The sequence below is a fragment of the Festucalex cinctus genome, chromosome 16 (assembly GCF_051991245.1).
Source record: "Festucalex cinctus isolate MCC-2025b chromosome 16, RoL_Fcin_1.0, whole genome shotgun sequence".
NCBI lineage: Eukaryota > Metazoa > Chordata > Actinopteri > Syngnathiformes > Syngnathidae > Festucalex > Festucalex cinctus.
In genome coordinates this window covers 6,441,472-6,459,412 of record NC_135426.1, presented here as the reverse complement: position 1 = coordinate 6,459,412, position 17,941 = coordinate 6,441,472, and the positions used below count along the sequence as shown (strand labels likewise).

General features: G+C 42.2%; 1 protein-coding gene across 6 annotated transcripts in view; it reads right to left on the bottom strand.

Annotated features, from left to right (window-relative positions):
* celsr1a (cadherin EGF LAG seven-pass G-type receptor 1a) overlaps positions 1 to 17,496 on the bottom strand; it is a 72,594-nt gene extending 55,098 nt beyond the window's left edge. For all 6 annotated transcript variants that reach the window (XM_077500650.1, XM_077500649.1, XM_077500651.1 and 3 more), the window contains exon 1: positions 13,794 to 17,496. In XM_077500650.1, the coding sequence (XP_077356776.1) occupies positions 13,794 to 17,343 (3,550 nt within the window). In that variant the 5' untranslated portion in view covers positions 17,344 to 17,496. The remainder of the gene's footprint in view (positions 1 to 13,793) is intronic.
* Between the last annotated feature and the right edge of the window lie 445 nt (positions 17,497 to 17,941).

Genomic DNA, 17,941 nt, shown 5'->3' with positions numbered 1-17,941 from the left:
GCTCGAATGTCCACGTTAGCAGAATGGCAGCACTGTTCTTACTGAGACAAATGAGCAGTATGAGTACTATAATCCTTGAAGGCATCATTCCACCCACTGGGCTGCACAATATGAAGCCTAACAGTGACAAAAGTATCGAGCAGCACTCGATCACAGGTGCCGTGATCTCTCCTACTACATCCACTTAGTTGATCGACTTTGCCGCCTTCGTTCACTTCACTTCAGTCCCGTGCTGACTAATCACCTTAACTCCCGCTAGCTTCCTCTTATTAAGGGTTCAAAAGCTGTGGTTTGCAGGTGTTCTAGCTCTGTTCTCACCTCTTGAAATTTAATGTCTACCATTCAGGAAAATATTTGGTTGTTATATGGGTGTTTTTTCAATTCATGGTTTGATTTTAAAAGCAAGATCAACCTGTAAAACTATTAAAAATAGTTCAACTATTTAAAAATATGTATGCGTAATAAATCTAATGTTTACTGTATTGTAATGCAGATTACTGTATTTATTATTTAAAAAAATGCATGGGAATAGGACCTTGAAAAAAAATAAATCACATATTATAGAAAATCTTAATCGCAATATTGATAGGTGGGGGTCGGGGGGGGCATTAGATTATTATTATAATTTTTTCTTTTAATGTTCAGCTCTACACCTGACCACACTGTTGTGTTTGTGAATTGTTACGGCTAATTAATTGGAACGGAGACCACTCCCCAATAAATTGTTAGTTCAGCACAAATCCAAAATCCCCCTGACCATTACCTGAATATGTTAAAAGGGAATTAGGTTTAAGCCACTATTGGCATCTTATCGTGCAATTACAGGGGAATGGGCTATTGAAATTTTGTGAAAATCTACATTTACTTTATTTACTTTAAAAAAAGAAAAATTCTTGGTTTATTGTGTAATTGAGAGAACAATTTTAGTGACAAGTGTGAAAAATGTCACACTTCATGGTAAACTACAAGACAAAAATTTCCATTTCAATTTTTAATTGCCTCTGTCCAATGAAAAAAAATCCCTTGTTTTTTAATCCAAATCATTAAGAAAAAATATTTTGTATTTTATGCAATAGTTTGTAATTTACAGAACATTTAACTTTAAATATATATTTTTTTAATATCTATTATAAGATTTTTTCCCCCTAGGAGTGTGTTAGCAAAGCTAAGAAAATTTAAACATTCAAAAACTTCATTTGTTGAACTGAAGGTAGTTTACGTTTTTTTTTTTCCAAAGATTTTTTTTTTAATAACTTCAATGTGTTGAGCCACAGTGTATGTTTGTGTGTGGTCAACTGAATAGGATTATCATGTCATTCCAAAGTCCTTTTTTTGCATCACATTATAGCGAGGTGAAGAGTCAAATGTTCCTTCCTGCCCTGCAGAGGAAGGCGACCGCTCAACTATAACCAAGAACACATGCAAACAATGCAGAGACTGAAACGCCTAATCAAAAATTTGTCAAACACAGCCGAGCTAAATCGCCACGCTGACACGCAAGTACACGCTGCAATACAAATGCTTTAATCGAACACAACCCCGATCTTGTTCGATAAGCTGACAAATAAAGTAGATTTGGAGGTGGGAAGAGGGGTGGGGGGCGCCATGATCAAAAGTTCCCTCCCAGGTTGAACTGTGTTGCTCTCTTAAGAGCCACCCAGCCATGAATGGGCTAATCGCAGTCTTGGATCCATTACACTGACACCAGATCTAGTCTGCCACTGCCTGCTGGATTTTTTCCCTCTTCCCTTACTCAAAATGTGACTGATTCATGAGCAAAACTTGAGCGTCATAATAATTTCTTTGTTTTTTGGTTTTCTACCTCCACCCTTCATTCCAGCTCTCTGTCCGTTCCTCTCCAAGGAGGTGTCTGCTTACCGTTATTGTTGGTGCTGGTTACTGATAAATAGGGTGCCTGGTTACCAACCGGCACGCCATTGGCTCCGGCCAACAAAGCGCTGGGAAGGAGGCGGAATAGAGTTGGGATGAAGGGGGGGTTGTCGCCATGGGAAACGGTCAGACGTGTCGAAATGCGGTTAAATAGAAAGTCGAGCAACTCCTCAACTTGTTTTGCTTGGACAAAGCTGAGGAGACACTGACCCTTGCGACACCCCCGCAGACACCTGCTGAATGGATCTCATCAGGTTAACTGTTGGTAGCTGGGAAGTGGCAATACAAAGATATGTTCTGTGAAAATTAAAAGATTATGTTAAGGATTTAAAACAAGGCTATTAGTAGGGCACTTAATATTTTGTATATTCATTTCAGTCATTCATTCATTTAATTTGTTCATTTATTTCAGTCAGTAGTCAACATCAACAATATATCAATTTTACTAGACAATTTTTTCCAAACCTAGCCTGAAAAGGAGTGGGAGGAAGAAAAACTTATTAAGTCCCACCCCCAATGTCATTAATATCAAACACTGAAAACAAATGTAGCTACTTTCCTGCAAACCTGCAGTAACCAACAGCGGTTTACATGAATGCTGAAAAACTGTATAATTAATAAATTAATAAAATATTAATATAAAATATTATATAATACCAATATATTATGAAAAATACTACAATATGAGGGGGAAAGTAAAATATTAGGGATAGACTGATAATAGGCTGATACTGGGCATTTTGACGAATATCGGTAATCGGCCTTTTTTTTAAATCTGACGGGCGATATAACGTAAATCTAAAACCATTTCATCTCAGGGAACTATTTAAAGTTTCAGTTAACTTTATAAGCGATGCTGCTGACCCTGGAAATCCTTCTGAACCATTTGTTTTTGTTTAACATTAAAACTAAGTTTAAGTTTAACCTTATATATTGATTGAATTTATTATTATTATTATTATTATTATTATTATTATTATTATTATTATTATTAGTAGTAGTAGTAGTAGTAGTATTAGTATTATTATTATTAATTCAATGTCCGGTGTAATAACCTTATTTATTGATTGATTGAATTTTTCTTTTTTTATTTTATTAGCTGTTCTTATTGCTGCTGGAAATGTAAATTTCCCAGAGGGAGCCATCCCAAAGGGATCAATAAAGTCGTCTAAGTCTAATGCAGTTATTTTTAAATTCTGAAAAAAAATATATATATATATATATATAATATATATATATATATATGGGAGAACGCTATGGTATTTACTTGTTAAATTTCCATTTAATTTTATTCTTATTTATTTTTAGTTTTTTTTACTGAAAATTATTATTGGCTAAAATGCTATTGGTCTATCTCTATAAAATATACTAACACATAACATTAATACTGATAGACAAACGTGTATTCTGTAATAAGTATCGTGACAGAGTTGTCATGATACTGGACAATTACCATACTTATCTGCTATACTACATTTCATCCACAGCTAGACCAAGTGCAGGAAAACAACACCAGACTTCTCCTAAAGGCAGCAAAAGTCATAACTCCTCATTCATCATCCCTGGACGCTTCTGGATATTTTCAGTTGTCAGGAGAAAAGTGAAGGCTAACAATTATAAGAACGTGGCATTGATGATTTAAAAAAAAAAAAAAAGTATTCTCAACGGCGTTCTCTTTGTAGTGATTCATAGTGGTGAACAAGATCAGGCCAGCCCATGTTGCCTTGTAAAACCACCATGTCACTGTTGTAATATGTGTAGCTCTTCACAATGCACTAGACAATGAGTCACCAGTTTGGCGAACTGTATCCCAATCCCACTCCATGTTTCGTATGGAGTGATGTGATGCTAGTTGCCACGAGATAAGGTTTGTGCACGTTTTGTAATCAACTGAACTAAGTTGCCCTTTGTAATTGGACAGAGAAAGCCTAAAAATGCATTATAACATAATATTTCAATTTAAACGGTGTGCATGTAGGGGATGCAACAAGTTACAAAAGGTCCTTTAGTATTTCCTTGTCTTATATTTCTTGTCAGGCTTCTGCTAGAAAGCACACAAATGCACACTTGTGCACCCCTAAATTACATATATATAGGTTTTTCTTTTCAATTTAATAAGTGATTGCAATGCCAATTTAAATTTGATTAAATGTTCAGCCCAATACTAAATGAACTTGCATGCATTCTACCAACTGCAAAAGCAAAAAGTAAACAAGTGATGTTTACAATAGGGATTTCCGAGGTTTTAGACTTGCAAGGTGACCTGGACCTCATGTTGTACAACATACCGTAGACAACATGATATAAGTTCATGCTGTCAGCTGTTTGGTTGCAGTGAGCCAGCTGGTAAATCGCGCAAACATGAGTCAGACAGTCATCCATTCAGTCATTAAGTAAGTTAGCAGCAGGGCAGCCGGTCAAGTGGGGAAAAAAATGCATTGATTTAATCGCGGGTCCGTGCTTATGAGCCAAGAGTTTTGACGCAAACACAGATGTCACAGCGGGAATCGAACTCACGGCCAATCTGTTACAAGTCATACCCCCCCAATGCATCATGCAGTTGTGATGGGGGTGTTGAAAAGGTAAAGTGGAGGAGAGAACTGCGGCACGCTTGAGTGGAGGGGAATAATTCCCACTCACTGGGAGATTCTTTGAAGTCGAGTGGGGGGTGAAAAAAAGGGATTGTGAGGGAAAAATAGAACCCCCCCACTTCTTTTCCTTTCCTCCTTGCCTTAAATTGCCAATGCTCCCTCATTTTATCAGAGAAGCAGTGGTCATCTCGTCAGCCGGGGTCTTTATCTGTAGGGGTCACCAAAGTGTCAGCATTGTGCTCCGTGACACTTCTGGTGAGAACCCGGCGTGATAAAGAGTCGGGAAAAACACGGCAGGGTGCGCCGCTGTCTGCTAAGCTACCAGATGTTAGTCTAATATAGTAACTTATCAAAATGACACGGCAAAAAAAAAAAAAAAAAAACCTGCACAAATAAGGGCCAATGTGTGTATAAGGAAAAATCCTTAAAAGAAGAAGAAGAAGAAAAGAAGAAAAAAAAAAAAAACTATCATCACGCAAATATTCTCTGTACATGAACTAAATATTAATACAAAATAAATATTTAAATAGCCCAAATGTTCTGGCTTAATGATATAATGGTGGTGGGAAATCGTCTTTTTTTTTCAGTTATTTGTCAGCTGATTTGTAATCTACATATCAGGTTTACCTGTTTGAAATCTAGTAAACACAACAAAAATGAGAGAAGACAGTTCAAACCTCACGAGAAGAGAGGAGAGGAACTGACAATTCACTACAGCACTCTCTGAAAAAAAATCCCCTCCTCACCATCTCTTTTTATTTGGTTTCCACGCCGCTAGTTACACAGGTGTTCCACATTACCTCCACCCACAGGATGGGAGTAGAATGGCAGCTTATGACGCTCCATCAATACATAAAAACATCCTGAAAACTGTTTTTCTTCTACTTGTCTGTAAACCTCAGTTGACTGTAACAGCAACTTGAACAAACAACGTCACCAGTATGTTCATATGCTACAATAACATACTTGACTCTTCAACCCAGAATTTACAGTTTTCAAGTGTGTCATTGCACAACTGCACTACACAAATGTTCGTTGTGGAACATATAAAGAACATTTTACGATGCCATGTACATTCTGGAGTGTTTTAAAACTTTCCTTTACATTGTGACAGGAATTTGTCAAAACTAATTTGCGAGTGCACCTCAGACAAAATGTGATGTTCCACACCTAAGTTAGTAATTACTGTCACCACATAGTTAACCGTAGCATCACAACTTTTGACTGGCAGGGCAGAACTCAACATTAAAAGACAAAAACAATCAGAATTCCCTCTATCAACCAATCATCGCATGCAATGGGTTCCAGGTGTCTTCCCCTGTCAGAGTGATTGGTGTCATCTCATCTTTCTTCATCACACATCCTTACTCCGTCCTTTTAAAGGGGATTTATTAGGGCAGAGAAACGGTAAATCTTTCCACTTAAGAAACATGCACATACACGCGCCAAAGACGACCCCCGAAGAGACACGTTTAAAGTCATCCACATTTGAAGTCCATCCATCAGAAAAAAAAAAGGAATATTTCAAAAAACATATTGAAGGGGTCGTCATCATGACATGTCTAACCCCTCATCAGAGAAGCTACGTGTTCGTGTTGGACATTACGTTTTCACTGTTTATGAAGGAAAATATAGTCTACTAAATGGTTTAAACCTGAAGAATAATGATGGAGAATGACTCAAGTATCTTTCTGTTGTTGTTGTGTTTGTGCATTTGCAATTCTGGCTGGCTTGTAGCTGATCATTGTCATAATCAGTTATATAACCTTTTTTGGTCCCCTACCACAGATCTAAAGGGCTACACAATAGGGTCAATTGATTGGCAACAGGGATTTTAAGAAAACAAACCGGGTTCCGCAAAAGTTGGAATTGAGGGACCTGGACTCTTCTTGGTTCTTGAAGACATTTACTTCAAATCCAAAAGGCATCTTCAGTTCTTAACCTTAGTTGTGGAGTTCCCCTAAAACCACACCGACAACTGAATTTAGGACTGAATAAATATTTTGGAGAGTCCACAGTTGCCTCGTTTCAACTTTTGCGGACTACCATGATCTGGATGACTGGGAATCTACACAAATGAAAAACTGCTATGTTTGCCTTGACTGGAAACAGGCCTAAAAGGAAAAAAAAAAAAAAACACAAATATGCTTGGATATGTCCATTGTTAGAGTTCATTACAGGGTAGACATAATCTCAAACTACTGAAATCACCATCCCACCTTTACAGTGAAAAATAGTACTCTTCAAGACCAAACAGCTATACTATGCACAGAAGCAAGAGCATATTTATCACCACAGGGCAATTCTCAAACTGGTATGAGAAACGCACAAATGGCCACGAGCATGATGGCACATGCATGCACGTTTTATAGCCACTCCAATTATAAGGAGGTTTCTTGGCATTCCTGTGGTGGAAGGGTGGTGATACACAGAGGCCGCGTCCTCAATGTGTGTGGCTCAATCCACCATTCATAAGTCTACAGCACAATATATAATTAGAATTGGGCCACCGTTGTATAGTGGACCTTTAATTTGCCATCGTTAGTCAAATACAGAATTGCATCAGAATTTAGTAGGAGATGTAGCAAGGAATAAGTTAAGCACTGAACTTCTATTTGACATCAGAATTAAACAACAAAAATCTTGATAAGCTATGATATGGTGATCAGGAGGACAAAAGAGTATAAGAGAGAGACCGTATCAATTACCCAGTGTCGAAGGTATGTGCCCAGAGAGTCTGTCATCGCTTTGGTAATAACAGACCATTTTAACGCATCAGCCCCGCAGCTCTTTTGCTTCTTCATGGATCAAAACGGCATGAGTGAATAGTGTGTGCAGGAATGGATGGGCATAACGTACGGCTGACTGGCAAGAACCGTGTGTGATCATTGCCCCGAAGCTAAACCGCAACAGCTCGCTTCTTCTTGAGTTGCACCGAGCTGACATCAGTGTGCTCTTAGCAAAAAAAAACAACAACAACAACTTTGGAAGTAGAGATGTATTAATGATACAAAGTGAACTTCAGGAGTCCTACTGAAAGCCCACGATAATGAAATTGCCATGCAATAGAAACTCATGTTGAAAGCATTCTATGAGGCCATTGCAGCAAGTGTGACTTTCGACGCGGGGACAATCACTTCACGCCTTTAAAACAAAGCTACTAGGTTGGCGACATAAGTGGCTTAACAGCCACTTCTTACACATGGAGCACTACCGCAAACAAGAATGAATAGTAGTGTATAACATTCAAAGTAAAATGTGAGTCTCTAGTGTTTGGGTGTAATCAGGTGTCAAACTTGGACAGCCTCATCACTAAGGAACTACGAGAATGACAGGGCTTATGACTGGCTGAAACTCAGCGCAAAGCTATTTTCTCTTGAAAGAACGAGGCGCTAACTTGATAAAGAGATGCGGATGGCAGACAGCAGCAGGCATCTTATTTTCAAATATCACATGCAGACAGATAAGCATTGTGGGGACTCCTTGTGCTCCTTGACAAAATGTGTCAGGAGAATTGCGACATTTAAATAAAGCACATTGACTACGGTCATACAATTCCAGATATTTTTGTGTGTGATATGAAGAAGAAGAAGAAGAAAAAAAAACTCCAAAGTGAGAGGATAAAGTCATATCTACTTTGATAGACTTGAAACCGAAGACATTTTTGGAGGGGTTGGGTGCTTTTTGTGCCCCAGATAAAAGGTGCAAAAGGATCCGTGTGTGAAACTTGGCCCTCAACACTGCAGGGCGAAGACGCGCTCCAGCTGCCATTGGAGGTTCTGAGGTTGACTGGGACCAAAAAAACATCTTATGTAGTACAGCTCGTCTGCACACACATGAGTCATCGCTGCCTACGTAAAAAGATGGTCCAGTTCAAAGTAATCCAAAGAGGAACCTAATACATCTAAATGTGAGCTCCATTTCGAGACACTAAAAGATGAAGCCTGCAGGTTTGGAGAGAGGTTTCAAAAAATGATGAACTTTTTGAACAAGGTCCTAGAGGGTAGTCATCCAAAACAAAAAAAAATGCCACCCATACACAGTGAAAAAGCTACACATAATACTTAGAAGAACTGATAACTGCTTATTTAGGATGTATTGCATGTATATTTTTTCCATATTTCCTCGTGAATTACTTTCTGTATCAAGTTAACACCACCAGCAGCATCAGCGAGCCCACTGAGAGAAAAAAAAACCATGTTGCCTGACAGGCAGTACACCTGTCATAAAACCTCTCCGTCAAGTCCAAAATCAACACTTTGAGAGGATCAGCATTAAAGCTCCAATTAAAGATGTTGTTATTACACAGTGTCAGCTTTCATCCAGGCCATAATTGTTTGTTGTACAAACATCTTGATATTTAATTCTGTGTATACATGTAATCAATATTGAAAATCTGGCAGATTACTGATCTGTTAAACTGGTTGACATTCCAGCAAAATAAAATACACTGTCAATGCCAATTGAGATTCAGAAACAATAAGCAGTCAGTGAATGTTACAAAAGCTGCCACAGAAACAGTGATCAGTGAGTGAGCTAGTCTTTCGGCTGCATGTGTGCTTTCAGACAACAACCTCATTACCTTGGGGCAATGGCTGCTCGCTCAAAGTTGAAGGGTTAAAATAGCAGTAGTAGCCACAGATTCTTTAAGGACATTTTTCTAGTAGGATAGATTAGTAAGAAAGAGTCTCGATACGTTCAAATGCCACTAGTCATCGAGTGAAAGACTCGGAATTTGACCAGATTTGATGACAAACACATCCAAAGACCAATTCAGTGTGTGACACCTATTGCCAAAAGTTGGGACCAGCTTCGTAGTATCATAGTGTAATTAGAACATAAGAGAAGAAGAAAATACACCATTACGAATGGTCAACTTCTGTTGATACTTTGATGCCCACTGAGTGTTAATCTAAAGTATACAGTACTGCCGAGTGCCTATATGGTTAACAAAGGTTTGATAATGGGAACAATTTGAAATGAAACACTATTTCCGATGTGAAAATTGTGAAGAAATATAATCAAGTCAGACATGGCCCAAAATGGGAGAGTGTTCAAAGAAGAGACAAAAATCCACATGGGTCCACAATTCCAAAATCATCGCATGCTTGGTGAATGAATTTAGCCTGTTCAATGTAAGGATCCCCAAGAGGATTGCCTTGCTATCATTCCTTTTCTCACACTTGTCATTCAGCCAGCTATACAGTCCCCCCCCCCCCCCCCCCACCCCGCTCCTCCTTGCTCCCCTTGCCATTACTTAACATTCCTACAGCGAGTCATCACACCATGTTTGCAATGTCACATTCGTGAAGCACTTACAGGCCTTTTTTCTTTTTAAATTTTATCATCAGTGAGCGAAAACAAAGAAGAGCACTATGTCGTTTGAGTGAGAGCAAATATATGTTTCAGGTTACGACCTGTTGGGGTCCGTGTAGATAACCCTGACCGATATAAATGACCAGACATCAGAGGATGGTTTATGATGTGTAGTATCCAAATTGTAACAGAAGGTAAAGACCAAGAAAGGTGGCCAAGATTTCAATATCTTCAAGACCAATGAAGGTACAAGACTGGTCTCAAAACCCTGAATACTGGCCACTAACCCACCCTTCACCTTTCCCTCCCTTGGCCTAAGGCCTTTACGTTTGCAAACAAACAACGCGACTCTTTGAAATCCCAACTACAAACGTGTTAGCATGATGAGACAACACCTCACTGGGGAACATCCACTTGCCGCCAGCCTCCCCCAAACAGATTTACTATTGACCACTTGATCTTTGCACAGATATTGTAGGCATCCAATTCACGGTGCTCTAATTTCAATCATCTACCAGAAGAGTATCTCTGTGGGTCTTTACAAGCATCTCTGGCCTGTAATTGAGCATTCTAACATCAGTGGAGTCGGAGTGACCAGCTCAAGTATTTACACTTCAAACCTACAGCCTGAAGGCAAACAACACATTTTTCTTCCCATGCATTTGACTTGTGAGCAAAATACATTCACTTTAAATACAGGGGATAGCGGCGTATCGAGCTTGTGAACTTGTTTGAGCAGACAAGAATGCAGACAAAAGGCAGGGAGAACAGTAATCTAATTACATTTCTACAGCCACTCGGGATGGATTTAGCCGCGACGACCACGTGGAAGGACAACAGTGTGGCCACGCACAAAGAGACACTTTGAGCAAAGAGCAATACGTGAGAGAGAGAATGAGAAAAAGAACATTGAGACTGAAAGGGCAAGGGAGGGGACGGCAATGGTGTGTGTGACATCTGAAAAATGAACGGGATTTCCTCAGCGTGTTTCTGAAGGACTGCAGCACTTCACACGTACATTTCCCCTCTGCAAACAATGCACTTGGATGCGGTGCAACTATAATAATGAGCAAACTATCCAGGAGTGTTTGAACATTCAAAATGAAATGTAGAAATACATTGGACATTCTGTTGATTGAAAACATTCCAACTTCAAAATGTTCAGCTCATTCAAGATACAAACGGAACTACAGGATTCATGACATTTGTACAATTTTACTACCACATTCTCAAAATCAACCAACCTTTTATAGATTTACCTCATTCAGTCTTCCATATTTATTGACAAATTCAATCTATTCCAAATTCAAATGTCACATTCTGCATTTCAACTAATGCCATGGCATTTCAGTTCATCGTCAGCCCTTCAGCATTTACACGTAATTTCTCCGAAAAAGTCCAAGGGATTTCACGGACAGGTTTCTGTCGTGTTTGGCTTGACATCTGTTACAGTCAATCTGTACAGCCCCTCATTAGCAGGCCCTCTCCTGCTGTATTCATCGGTTGGAGGTGAGAGGTTGTGAGCAGAGCAGTTCAGGGTCATTCCTCGGCCTTGTCACACTTTGATCTTACAGGTGGGACGCCCCCGTGTCGGGATGAGTCTGTGTACACTCGCCGGGTAGGAAGTCACATTTCTCTTGATAATCAGACAGTAAAGACAATATGCTGAACGTCCATTTAGTAATGGCCATCCTCTGTTTCTGAATATGTGCCAAATAAAGCTGTTTCACATATCACAGCATTTCAGCAATTCCAGATACCACGTAAAATAGCACGCCTGTCCAGCAAAAAAAAAAAAACGGGATTTGCTAAAATTATATGTTGCCATAGTGTCTTCGTGGAACTCAAACATAAAGAAAGGTTGGGAGTGAAAGTGGGGATTGTGGTGGTGGTGGGGGGTGCCCATTGAGAACATAAAAAAAAGCTGAGCTATGCAACTCCTTGAACAGGATTAAGAAGCAAACCAGATGCATGGCAGCCAAAGCCCCACGGGGGGAAAAGAATGGTGAGGGGGTGGGGGATGAAGAGGAAGGTGGTGCGTGTAGCAGCGCGTCATCTTTCAATAAGGCCATAGAGAAGAAGATCAGAAGACAGTAGTAGCGCATCAATCACCATTAATCTTCTTAGTATACCACATCCAAACCTTTATAGCCTGCAACAGAGCTCCTATAAAGTGCATGCGATTTTCAAAATACATGATTCGCGCTTTAACCACATAAAGCAAACTGGTAAATTATGGATTCAGAAAATGGTTCTGGCTGATAGCTCGCTGGCATCGAGCAGCTGTGTGTCTTACCACTTTTTAACGCTGCAGGCTTGACTTTATTTGCAAAAAAAAAATCACAGACTAAGTAGAGGCTATTCACAAGGACACAAACAGGTGCATTAGAGTGAAGAGATCTCGGCAGATAGTTATCGTTTCCAGAACCCCTTGAATGTTTTAATGTGAAATTCGACAAGCTGAGATAAGGGCTTTAACAAAAAACAACATCCAGGCCTGGGCTAACGGGCCACTCGTTTGCTCTATCTCTTGAGTACAGACGGGACAGTGTTGCGGCTAGCTCTATGTGTTCAGCGAGTGTAGGAGAGATAGCAGGGAATTCTGCAGGGGGGGATGGAGAAACATTCCCAGGCCTTGTGAGCACCAAAACAAAAGCCAAATAGGAACATATGACAGAGGTGTTGGAAATTACTTCAAAATTCCCATTTAAAAATATATTCTAATAATAATAATAATAATAATAGTAACATTTTTCTAATTAATTTCCTAGTAAAGAAACCATACCCTCACCTTCAAACCTTCACCCAGAGTGGTCTAAAAAGCAGTGGCAACAACTAATGAAGCCCCCTTTGGGACCATCATGAGGTCACTGTTGTCACGGATACACCAAGGGCTGTCAGCTGTTATTGACAAACAGGAGGGCAGACGCTTTGAATCAAGTGGAGGGGGGTATGGAACTATTGAGGTCAGCCACGCAATACCCTCCTTCACCCTCCCCTAGATCTTCTGTGGGTTGTCTTTAAGAGTAATAAAAAGGACAGTCCGTCTTTTGTTTGAAACAAAGATGGGGAGCTAAGTCACTTCGCAAAACAACACCGCTGCTTAGAACAAGGAGAAAGACTTCCACCACCTGATGTGGGCATTAAACCACTACCTTTGTCTCAGTTCTTAATACTTTTTGCAAACAGTTTTCTGACCAGAATCACGACCAAACAGGACCCTAAGACTGAGTGTAAGTTAGCCCCTTTGGCTAAAAGAAGGCAATTTGTATTCCTTACAGAATGTTTCCCATGCTGGCATTGCTCAGCTTTGGGAGGAAATAGATGACAAGAGTAGAAGAGATCGAGCTGGGTTGGGCTGTTTGCCCACTTTTACAGAGAGCGGGTTTGGGGGGTTAACATAAAGAAAGACAAAGGAGGTTGAGCAAGCAGCTGTCAGGAGATGACTGGCTAGTTTATTCTATCAGGGTATTAGATTGATCCCGTCTGACTGCCTGATTAATGACACTTGCAACTCTTGCTTGTGTGTGCTTGCCAACAATGAAGCCCTCACCCTGCTGGATGAGGTGGGGATGTCCACATGTTTGCATATGTCTAATCTTTAACTCTACAAGCACAAAGTCTGCTTCTGGAACAGAAAAACACAATTTACCCCAAGGCTCAGAGCCAGAACTTGCACACTCAAAGCTGAACAAGAAACTATGACTGCAACAACAAAGCAGCAATGTGGAAGTCCTCCAAATAGCACATTTTATTACCTTAACCATCTACCTTCACACAATACACTCATCACCCAAATGGCGCAAAAGCAGCTGAACCGGATCACAAAAAGAGCCTGCAGCACACTTCCTTGAATGGCCTATACTGTCATGACAACAAAAACCTGCCACTGTATCAGTTAGCACAATTCTGAATTGACTCAGACCCTCACCTTCAAAACACATTTAACATTGTTTAACTCGCAATGAGCTTCGCATTATTAAAAAGGTGCCTTACCTGTGACAGAAATGATCATAGGTGCCTCCAGTGGTCTGTCATTATCCAGGGCCTTGTTGAGTCGCAGATCTCCCGTGTCCTCATTTAGCAAGAGCAGATTGAGCTCGTTTCCAGATTCAAACGTGTATTGCAACTTATCCGACACATCCGGGTCATGAGCCGGTACTCTCCCGATTATTCCAGATGGGAAACTGTTGGACTTGTTGGTAATGTAGTTGTTGAAAATGATGTCAAAGTCCCTCAGCACCGGCAGGTTGTCATTCATGTCCTTCAGGCGAATGTGTACGGTGGCCCGGCTGACGAGCGGCGCTGAGGTGGCCTGTACCACAATGACATACTCCGTTTTGGTCTCATAGTCGAAGTCAATGAGGGAAACGAGGTCGCCGTTGAAAATGTCCAGCTCGAAAATCTCTGGAAAGTTCCCTTCAACTATTTGGTACATTATCTGAGCATTTGTGCCCTCATCGAGATCCTTTGCGGTAATCCGAGCCACAACGGACCCGACGGGAATGTTTTCCTCTACTTCGATGAAAAGCTCATCCCTTTCAAACACTGGAGCATTGTCATTTATGTCGTGAACTACCACGTGTATGGGAACAGCTGCTCTTAAAGGCGGAACCCCCCTGTCCACAGCAAAGGCCTTGAGGTCATAAACAGGAACGTGCTCCCGGTCTAGTTTGCGAGCAGTTCTGATAATACCAGAATACTGCTCAATGAAGAAATCCCCATCACCGTCATCACCACCCTGGAACGTATAGCTCAGTCTGCCATTTGAACCAGAATCTCTATCAGAAGCAGAAATCTGGAGGACGCTGGTGTATATAGGCGCATCTTCAAACACGCTCCCCTGGTACATGTCTCGAAGGAACTGAGGAGCATTATCGTTAGCATCCAGGATGATAATCTCCACGTAGGTGGTGTCTGATTTCTGAGGGATGCCATTGTCTTTAGCGATGATGGCCAGCGTGAAGGAAGCCTGGTCTTCGTAATCAATCTCCATTTGGGTTGTGATGGCGCCGGTGTCTGGGTCGATTTTAAACTGCGGAACACTGTCCTCCATAATGTATGTGATGCGCGAGTTTTCTCCCGTGTCTTCATCTGTCGCACTAATCATCACCACTGTGGACCCCACTGGTTGCTCCTCGCTGAGCATCACTTGGTAGTTGGCGCTTTGGAAGACAGGCCGATGCGTGTTTGCGTCTGTCACATTAATGAATACCTGTGCAGAGTCCGACCGGGTTCCATCGCTGGCCGTGACTGTCAACACATACTGGCGCTCCTGTTTGTAGTCCAGGGGGAGGGCGAGAGTGATGAGACCACCACCGCTCTGGCTCGTGATGGCGAAGCGGTTCCTGGTGTTGCCGCTGGAGATCTGATAGGTCACCACACTGTTGACATCCCGATCAAGAGCAGTCACCGTGAGCACGCTTGTCCCCACGACGGCGTCCTCGTTGATCTTCAGCGAGTAGACTTTCTCTGTGAACGTGGGCACATTATCATTAACATCTAGTACTGTGATGGTGACGCTGGCCGAGGACGACATCACAGGAAAGCCGTGATCCCTCGCTTCCACCCCGAAGCTGTAGAACTCAGTGGTCTCCCGGTCCAGCTCTTCACTTACTGTAATCCACCCGGTGCTGTTGTTAATGGTGAACGGAAAACCAGGAATTGTGTCTGTTAGCCGATATTCCAGCCGGGCGTTCTCCCCCGAATCGCCATCGATTGCTTGAATGTGAATGACGGAGTAGCCGACAGCAACGTTCTCCAAAACAGTTGCCTGGAAAGGTGTACTGACAAACATGGGGGCATTGTCATTCACGTCCACTACTTGCACGACCACCATCCCAGTGCCGTTAATCAGCGGAGGCCTGCCACCATCCTGCGCTTTAATCCTCAGATTATACTCACGAACCATCTCATAGTCCAGAGGGTTGATAACGTCAATCACGCCAGTTGGAGAATGAATGTAGAACTGACCTTTAACATTTCCGCTGATGATGCTATAATGGACTTTAGCGTTGTTCCCCTCATCTTTGTCCGTCGCCTCTACTTGGATGACTTTGGTGTTGATGGCTACGTTCTCTTGGATCTGCACAACATACCTCTTCTCGCTGAATTGAGGGTAGTTGTCATTCTCGTCCTCGATAGTGATGTGGACGGTGGCGGAGGCCCGGCGGGGACCCGGCTCTTTGCCCTGGTCGTCCGCCTCGACGGTCAGCTGGTACTGTGCCCTGGTCTCCCTGTCGGGCCGCTCGCGAATTCTCACCAGGCCGTTTCGAGGGTCGATCTCAAAGACGGAATTGATGCCGTCACCGTTAACAATTTTATAGACCATGTTAGCATTGGGGGGTGCATCCTCGTCATTGGCGCGGATGGTCATCACTTCAAAACCCACTTCTACATTCTCCCGAATATTAACTTTGTACTCTGTCTGCTCAAACACAGGGCTGTGATCGTTGGTGTCACTCACAGTGACAGTCAAGTAAGAAGTAGCGTATCTTCTCGGCGTGCCGTTATCAGTAACAGTTACTTTAAAAACATGAGTTTCTTTGACCTCTCTGTCCAATGCCTGAATCGTTGTGATGCTGCCTGTCTGGGAGTCGATTGTGAAAAAGTCATTGGACCTGCTGTCAAACAAGGCTTCCATGCTGTACTTCAGCCTCCCTGCCTCACCATCATCTGGGTCAGTGGCTTTGAGAGTGATGACCCGGGTCCCGGCTGGCTCATTTTCAGGCACAGACACTTGGTAGTTGGGGAGCTGGAACTGCGGTGACGCGTTCACCTGCCTCTTACCTCTTCGGGTCGACTCACCAGCATTTCCATTAAGGTTTTCCGACAGCGATCCATGTTTAGGCACTTTTCCGAACCGCAACGTGAGCTGCAGGCTCAGCCGGCTGCCTTCAGAGGTGTGCAGGGGACATTCCAAATCCACTTCAGGCTGCGCTCTAATGCTCTCAGAACACAAGTCATCAGCTAGAAACAAAGCTCCATGTCTAAACAGTGCTGCTAAATTTCTTCCAACGCACATTGTGTCCAAAAAGGTGTCGCTCCTTGTTAAAGAAGGCAAAAGTTCTACAACATTGAACAGCAAATCACCTGCATGGAGACATGAAGTTTCCTCCAATTTTAAATTGTGCTTAATGTGGATGTCAGGCTTGCTTTGAAACGTCCTTCTCCTGTATTTGATGAAACAGTTCTGTCCGTGGACGAACACGTTCAAACGCGTTTGGATCACATCTCCAGAAGTCAATGAGGTGCTTCTGAAGTGCACGGGCGCGGGGTTCCAACGCGTGCGCGCACACTCCACAGTTCGAGACAGCCCGACAACTCCACTGTACTTCTCTACTTGGAAAAGACTCCGTGTGAATTCAGGCGATAAAAGCCTGTCAAGTTTGTGCGTCCAGCCCAGTCCGACGGAGAGGTTCGCCAAGACGGTCCCGGGTGGTAACGACTCCGTGAGGTGAAGCTCCACGCACGCCGCGGGAGGCGCGTTGAGCAGGACGCAAACCCAAATTATCCACGCGCTCCACAGCACCATGCTTGGAAGCATGACAAATCCCAGTCAAGTGCGGGCAAACTCATCCGAGGCGGCTCTCCCGCTCCCGGCGTCGCGCGCGACTCTTCATGTTGGGAAGTTTTAAGGTGGAGATAGACGCTGCGTATCCATGGTGTCAGTGGATCCACGGCGCGCACTGCACTCCAGGCCTGCGTGGTTTCAAATGAGTACAAAATGGCTCCGCAGCTCGGTCTTCACCTCCACACCCCCCTTCACCAACTCCTCCTTGAGGAGCTAATTAGCATAAACCTTTTGGGTTCCCCACCGGCATGCTTACCGAGAGGGGGGTCTTCTTCTCATGGAGATTTAGGAAGTGGCCCTTACCGGGTGACCAGCGCGCACAATTAGTATTGTTATGACAATAAGATGAGGCGGCCTTTCCATTCTTTAAAAGAGCCTTTGTAACTTTACTAAAATATACATAAGCTTGTTTAAAGTGCATGGTAGCAAAAGTTTACTCACTGAAAATAACTGACAAACAGTTGTTCTGTCTTTTTGGTTATTACTGTCTTGATAAGTTAACTTATATAACTTTAAAAAAAAATCATACATTTGATATCGTCGTTCATTAACTTTAATTTTCAATCTTATG